At 41.7% G+C, this 8,273-nt stretch overlaps 1 protein-coding gene across 4 annotated transcripts in view; it reads right to left on the reverse strand.

Annotated features, from left to right (window-relative positions):
* ALG8 (ALG8, alpha-1,3-glucosyltransferase) overlaps positions 1 to 8,273 on the reverse strand; it is a 22,821-nt gene extending 14,548 nt beyond the window's left edge. The window contains exons 1-3 of one of the 4 annotated variants that reach the window (XM_006091067.3): positions 8,128 to 8,273; positions 4,376 to 4,454; positions 3,288 to 3,481 (exon numbers count right to left, since the gene is read on the reverse strand). In XM_006091067.3, coding sequence (XP_006091129.1) covers positions 3,288 to 3,481; positions 4,376 to 4,454; positions 8,128 to 8,222 — 368 coding nt within the window. In that variant the 5' untranslated portion in view covers positions 8,223 to 8,273. Of the gene's footprint in view, positions 1 to 3,287; positions 3,482 to 4,375; positions 4,455 to 6,901; positions 6,946 to 8,127 lie in introns of those variants that run through there. The other 3 variants (XM_023755914.1, XM_023755916.1, XM_023755915.1) reach the window with 3 other exon arrangements.

Consider the following 8,273-nt stretch of genomic DNA (forward strand, 5'->3'; position numbering starts at 1 on the left):
GGCGCTGCCCTCTATCACCCACAGAGCAGGGCCGATCAGGGGGTTGGGCACCGCCACTTTCACACTCAGGGCAGGGCCGATGGAGAGGTTATGGTTCTACCCTGTCACACACAGAGCAGGGCCGATCAGGGGGTTGGTGAGCTGCACCCTGTCACACACAGAGCCGCAGGGCAATCGGGGGATTGGGGAGCTCCCCCCCCTATGAGGCACAGAGCAGGGCTGATCAGGGGGTTTGGGCGCTGCCCCCTGTCACGCTGATCCCGGTGCCGGGAGCCTCGCTGCTCCGCTGATCCCGGTGCCGGGAGGCATATTATTCTTTTACTTTATAGGATAGAGGCCTGGTGCACGGGTAGGGGCCGGCTGGTTTGCCCTGAAGGGTGTCCTGGATCAGGGTGGGGGTCCCCACTGGGGTGCCTGGCCAGGCTGGCTGAGGGGCTGAGGGCTGTTTTCCCGCTGGCAGTTGACTAAAAGCTCCCAACCGCTCCTTGTTTTCTTTTCTTTTCTTTTTTTTTTTATTCTGGGCCAGCTTTAGCTCTGAGGCCTCGCTGCTGAAAACATGGATACAATGTTGCGGTCCGGGGCTGACTGAAAGCCAGTTTTGTTTAGCTTCTTATTTGCAACATAGTAATAGTTGCTTAGAGTTGCAGTTGAGAGGCCGGCAAGTGAGGTGGGGAACGTTGGAGTCCGCTGTCACTGGAGCAAGCAAGTCTCCCTGCTCGCTTCAGTGCATGGCTTCCGACCGCCATCTTGGCTGACAGTTAATTTGCATAAGGATACGCTGATTAGCCAATGGGAAGGGTAGCGGTCGTACGCCAATTACCATGTTTCTCTTTTATTAGTGTAGATAATAATAATGATGAAAGTATAAAAGAAAAACAAGCCACCAAACCCCCCAAAAGTAACAAATTTGAAAATTGAGAGAACACACACTAGAACACACACTTTTTCAGTCCTTTAGAGTAAAAAATGCAGACCAGGCCCTGGCTGGTGCATTTCCATTGGTTAGAGTGTCATCCTGTGCACCGAAAGGTTGCTGGTTCAATACCTGGTCAGGGCACATACTTATGTTGTGGGTTTGATCCCTGGTTAAGGCACATATGAATGCAACCAATCAATGTTTCCCTCATACATCTCTCTGTCTCCCTCTCTCTATCTCTTCCCCTTTCTAAAATCAGTACAAAACATCATCAGGCAAGGACTAAAATGCAGTCTATGATGACGAAGCACTCTAAATTATATGTCATCATACCAGCCAGATGAAGAATAGAGCTTCAAGAGTTTGGGAGGGGGTGACATTGGGAAATAAAAAAAAAATAGAGCCAGAAACTTGCAGCTCCTGATTGTCCAACTAATTTTAAAACCCTTATGTAAAAATGTATGTCATTCAAAGGTAGTGATATACATATTAAGTGATAATATCAACTGATCCCATTTTTATTTTCTAATAATTATATTTGAACACAGAAAAGAGGCTGAAATAATAAACACCAAATTGTTGATAATGATAGCTGTAAGTGGAAGAGTACAGGTCATTTTTACATTGTGTGTGTTTATGTGCTTTTCTGCTTTCCAAAACTTTGATGAGGATTTATTATTCTATTAAAAAGTTAAAAAAATTCTCTTTTATTGCTTTCAGAGAGGAAGGGAGAGGGAGAGAGATATAGAAACATCAACGATAAGAGAGAATCATTGATTGGCTGCCTCCTGCATGCCCCAATCGAGCCCGAAACCCAGGCATGTGCACCGACTGGGAATCGAACCGTGACCTGCTGGTTCATTGGTCGACGCTCAACTGCTGAGTCACACCGGCCAGGCTCTATTAAATTTTTTTTAAAAAATGTGGTTCATTTGAATATTGGCATACTCTAAAAACAAGAAATCTAAAACAAAAAAGTATAGACATAATAAAGATGCAATTAAAGAGTAGCAACAGATGCCTGCTTCTCCCCCAAGGAACCTCAGTTTCCTCATAAAAAGAGATAGAACCTTACAGGTAACTCAGAAAGTTAAGTGACTAATCTACACATAGTGCCTGGTTCTGGGAACTGGCACATAGATTTCAACAATTTTTATCTTACTTAACTGCTCTCTCTGCATTGTAGATGGACTTGAACTTGACTCACTCTCTCTTTCTGCCTGCACATATTTTTCCTGGGAGCTTGAATTCAAACATTTTGAGTTAAAGGCAGTGAATTACTAATCACCTTCCCTTTCAACACTTGCCAGGCCATAAACATTGAAAATTAGGGTGTCACACAGGAGTTACTCCATGAGAATAAGCAGAGGTTAAAGCATTCCCAAGGGACTCTTTCTTGAATGGGGTGAGTGAGGGTTCAGTCTAGAAGGCTGAAATGAACTAGTTATGATAAGGGTCAATGAATGGATACCAGTTACTGTTCTGTCAGTCATACCAGCAGGCCTAAGTATTATGACAGAATAGAAACCAACATTAACCAGAAATTTACTACTTGGATGTCATTATGCAAAATGTTCTAAATATGTGTATTTAACTACTTAAAATTAATTTATAGGTAAAAGATACAAAACATAAAAAAATATAACATGAAGGAAAGAATTCAAATAACTAAAAGCATTCCATGATTTCTTGAGTTTACTAGGATGAAAATTCCATTGGTGGTTAGCATAATGCATATGTGTGCATGAGTGTATGTGTGCTGTATGTATGTGTGTAATGAACAGGGCAGGTGCCTGGCCGGTGTGGCTCAGTGGTGAGTGTCAACCTATGAACCAGGAGGTAACAGTTCGATTCCCGGTCAGGGCACATGCCGGGGTTGTGGGCTCAATCCCCAGTATGGGGCATGCAGGAGGCAGCTGATCAACGATTCTCTTTCATCATTGATGTTTCTAGCTCTCTTTCCCTCTCCCTTCCTCTCTGAAATTAAAAAAAAAAAAAAAAATAGGGCAGGTCACAGAAGCCAGTGGGGGTTGGGGGCTGGGACTGCTACAAGGAAGGAAAGAAAAGCATATGGAGCCATTTGGACAGGAGAAATGGTCTCGGAACTCTACTTGGGACTACATTTCACAACACACAATAACTGGTTCTACCTCTGCCTTGTAACCTGACCTTCTCTCCCCTTTTCTTCCACAAGATTCAGGGACACTGCTTACTGTAATGATTTACTGTGCAGTTTAAAGCACAACAACACAGTTTTGGACTGTTCTAAAATTTGCTATTATATGACATTGTTTCCCCCAAATGAGTTATAAGTTAATATTATAATTATTTCTTCAATATTTTCCACACAAAATGATATTCTCAGACTTACTCATGCACAGCATACACAAAGAGTATATCTGTAAAGATGACGGAAAATCTCTGGAAAAGTAAGGTCTTTGAGCTGGCATAATTCAGATTATGGATATTCAGCATCTCTTGATCAAAATATTTGGCAACATGTGACAGGGCATACTCAAACCATGCAAAAAAAGGCGGGTAATCTAAGGTCCACTCTGAAGTTTCCTGTAGTAAAAATTGAAGATAGAACATATCCTAAGTAACTGAATAAACAAAGAGGATACAAAGATTCTCTGGTTTTTAAAAAAGCACATGAAATGCAATTGCATTTAAAATATGCCACAAATAGAACAATTTCTATTTTAACATTGAGCAGAACATCAAAACTTGTATCATAAGTTTGATCTTCAATTTCCTTAGAATCAACTATAGTGCAAAGGAAATTAATCTAAAACCGTGGAATAATAAACTTGATTATGACATAGTTCTATTCATCTATACAAAAAAGAGTGCTATGGCATAACCAATGACTCACCTGCTTGGGTTCAAGTTCTGGCTCAGAGATGCAATTTCCCTATTTGTAAAGTGAGTATCATATACAATTTAGTTATTCAGACCAGATATAAAAATACAGACATGGTTTTTATAATTAACAATAGAAGAGAATGGTTTATTACCAGATGTTACACATCATATTTGATTATTTCTTTCCTCACAAATTGCAAAATATTAGGGAAAGACAGGATTGTAGAAATAATTCATTCCAAATCCTCACTTGCCAGATGAGAAACTAAGGTTTAAAGAAATGAAATATACTTTCTATGCTGTGGCAGAGCCAGGCATAGAGCCCAATTTTTGAAACCAATCCAATGTGCTTTCAAAAAGGGTGTGGCAAATATTATAATTACCAATTTATGGTTTGGTAAATGCCTTTTGAAGTAAAGGGATTCCCTAATAGTGCCAGAGGGCAGAAGAACTGAGGAAAGAACATACTTTTTATAAAGATTTATTTGACCTATGACCACATGGAAAACTGTTTTAATATCAATAATACTTTATGATTTCACATATCTTGAAAAAAACACACACAAACCAAAAAAGGTGAAAATCAAAACTTACCTCATAATACCACTGTGATACTGGCAAACTGTGAGTGATAGCTAGCCAGTTTCGGTGTACTTCAAAATCTGTGGAATGACTGTTCAAAACAATCAGATGAAAAAAATGAAATTTTGTCAATTATCAATTTCACATTTCTAACATTATGCTTTTACATGGATCAACACCCCTACACAGTCACAACTCACTATCCTTTACAGACACAAAGAGGTATTACAATAATCCTGAAACACCCCACTTATCTGGAGGCTAGACCTTGAAAAAGATGGGGAAACTACAATTAAGTGAAACGGTTCTCAGAGTTATCTAAAGGGCTGACCAAAAGCCCATACATTTTCTTAAGGAAGGCCCTCAGCTTGTTGTTCAGAGGTGACTTATTCTTATTAAAAAATAACTCTAACAAGATTCATTATCTGGAAAAGGCCACACATACAAGCTGGATAGATTTTCAATGATGAGCAGTTCATCAGACAGGGAAGATGGGGAAGGCTCCTGCTTTGCCTTTCCCACATCTCCAGCATCTCCCTGTTTACTGTTTGCCCCCTTACTATGTATAAATATAGTCAAGCATCTCCCTGTAGGGGAAGAAAAATTTCCCCTTATAACCTAGGTTCTGTGGCTGGTCTAAGAATGAAATTGACATAAGACAGATTAGCAGGACAAAAAGAAAAGCCAATTTTAATCATTGAGGTATGTACAGGAGCCTCAAAAGATATGGCACTCAAAGGCACCAGGTGGTTGAAGTTTATATACCATCCTGAGCTAGGTAAAAGGATAGGGGTCTGGGTTTTCAAAGGGAAAAAGGCAATTTATGGGAAGGTGAGAAATGTATGGTAAACAAAGGTTGCCCAGCCAGGCAGATAAGTCTTTTCGGTGAAAATGTGATTTCAGGTAATAGCTCTCTTTCTAGTACAGGCCCCCTTTTCTCTTACAAAAGGGTAACTTCTACTCTGTTTTCAGAGCTTCTCTTGTGTCTGCAGTTTCTCAAAATAATCAATCCAAAGTAATTCTTATGCCAAAGAGGCATATTTTGGAGTGGCATGTTCTGCTACCTTTCTACCCTCTTTAGTAAAAAAAAATTTTTTGGTCCAGTGCTGTACCTCCTTTCCATATCTAGAACAGCACTTGATACATGGATGGGCTCAATACATTCTTGTTGAATTAACCACTCACCAAAGTCAACATTGAGTTTCGCAGCAAAACCTGCTTTACATTTTCCAATGTTTTACACAAACTTTCCACAGTGACAATCCTTTCCTGAGTTTCCCAGACAATTCCTTCTAAGTCTCTTTCAGTACTTTCCATCGCAATATTCACCAAACTGATGAATAAGTATTGATGGTCTCCTAGGTTCAGTTTTTGGTCCTCTTTTTATGCAACTTACTAGACAATCTTATTCACACTTACAGCTTCCATTATCAACTGTATAATGATGACTCCCAGATCACAATATACAACCTTGGTCTCTTTCCTAAATTACAGAGACACACATCTCCAACTTCCTGCTGACAATGTCACCAGAATTTCTTACAGATTCTTCAAAATCACAATTCAAAACTGATCTGATGACCTAGCAATTCCATTTATATATATTCAATAGAAATGCATACATATGTACTGGTTGTGTCTTCAGGCCTCCAATTATGTCAGTTTTCAGAGCCCATCCTGATACCCAATCTAAAGTAAGCCCCTCTTGTTAGTGCCCTTATAGGATCCTATTCTTTTCCTTCATAACACTTAACACAAGTATAATTATGCTATTACATACTTGCAATCGTTTGTTTCTGGGACTCTTTTCCTTACTAAACCCTTTATAGGGTTAGGGGCCATATCCTTTGTCTTTGCCTCCAGTGCCTCGCCATAGTAACTAGTACATAATAAAGCAGTTAGTATACAGTTTGCTGAATAGATTTGCATTTATCCTATAGCTTCCACCTCACTTTCCAGAGGTTCCCATTTTGAGAAGCAGAGTATCAACTACAATTATATATGTTCTTAATCCTGGACCAGTACTACGAACAGTATTCAAGGTAACAATCCTAAAGACGTTTCTAGGCTGAAGTAACAAAAGTAAGAAACATCACCTTATATGCACAAATCTAGAGTTTTAAAAACATCTCTTTTCACTCTGATTTGAATTTCCTACATTTTAGATTTTTTCAATTTGCTTTTAAAATGTAAAGATGTTCATTTGCTTTCAGTTCTGCACAAAGTCCAAGTGATCAACCCCTTCTTTCCCCCAAGTCCCTGATAAGTCACTTTGCTGAATCTACATCTACATTTCACTGCTTATATAATTACATATACACATCAGTACAGATGTACATTCTACACATACAACTCTTCCTTACTCAAATCAACAAGAAGTCATCAAGAACTTGAACCAAAGGATACCAATAACCAAACCCTAAACAGGGAAGGAAGGGAAAAAAGAAATGAGGGGGAAAGTCAAGGGAGAGGAGTTAGGAGGGATGAAGAGAAGATGGAAGCCAATATTCATAAATATTGAGTACCCATTGTACACACATTACCACTTGGTGGTTGCTTTCTGACTGGTTTCCTCGCTCTCAGTCTTGGTCATGCATCTTTTTTTTTAAAAAAAATCCTTACCCAAAGATATTTTTCCATTGATTTTTAGAGAGAGTGGAAAAGAGGGAGGGAGAGGGAGAGGGGGAGAGGGTGTGAGAGAGAGAGAAACATTGATTGGTTGCCTCCTCCATGCACCCTAACTGGGGTGGGATTGAACCTGCAACAGAGGTAGGTACCCAGGTACGTGCCCTGACAGGGAATTGAACATGAGACCTTCTGGTGCAGGGGCCAACCCACTGAGCCACACTGGCCAGGACCTTGCATCCATTTTTACACTGCAGTCTAACCCTGTTATCTGACCCTGCCTACCTCACTTACTGCTCCTTTTAAAAATATATATATTTTATTGATTTTTTTTATAGAGCGGAAGGGAGAGGGATAGAGAGTTAGAGACATCGATTCAGCTGCCTCCTGCACACCCCCTACTGGGGATGTGCCCAGAACCAAGGTACCTGCCCTTGACCGGAATGGAACGGGGGACCCTTCAGTCTGCAGGCCGACGCTCTATCCACTGAGCAAACCGGTCAGGGCCACTTACTGCTCTTGAGCCACAATGGCCACTCTCTGTTCCTAAAATGCCGAGTTCGTTCCTACCACATGGCCTTTGAACTTGCTCTTTCTTGTGTCTGAGTTGCTTTTCACATTGCTGCTTCTTTTTCATTCTTCTGATTTTAACTCAAACATCACTTCCTAAAAGAGTTGTACAGACCTGTCCGGTCGTCACAACCTTAGACCTTTGTGTTTGTCTATCTGAGCCCACCAACTCCCCCCAGGCAAGGGCGGGAGACGCCTTCCTCCCCCGGCATCTCCGGGGCTGAGAGCAGTGCCTAGCGCTGCAGGAAGCTGATGGACACCCGCTGAGCGAACAGTGGAGGTGCGTGTCCTTATTCTGCACAGTCGGGATGAGGAAGGACCCTGAGGCTCAGACAAGGTTCAAGTAAGAGAACGCCTGGTCTGAACCCAGACTTCCAGGGCTAAGATCGAGTTATAAGGTTAAGTAACAATCACTAGGCAGGATGGGGAGCTTAGTGAAGACGAAGCGGCGAGTACACCACTTCCAAGTTCCCTTTCCTTCTCCCACCTGGAGTCATCCACACGTCTCTCTCCCGCCCTGACCGACCGCGGGCCTCCTTGCCCAGCCCCTGGCCGCGCGGGTCCCTTACTAGGTGGGGATGAGAAGGCATTTGAGAAGAGTCACCCCGAGCGCCAAAGCCGAAAACCAATTGCCACCACTCGCCGCAAGACCAAGCGCCGCCATGTCTGCCGCACCGCGCTTTCCACCGACTGGGTCCGCTTCCGGGATCCCGCG

Source organism: Myotis lucifugus, unplaced genomic scaffold (assembly GCF_000147115.1).
Source record: "Myotis lucifugus unplaced genomic scaffold, Myoluc2.0 scaffold_86, whole genome shotgun sequence".
In the NCBI taxonomy this organism is placed as follows: domain Eukaryota; kingdom Metazoa; phylum Chordata; class Mammalia; order Chiroptera; family Vespertilionidae; genus Myotis; species Myotis lucifugus.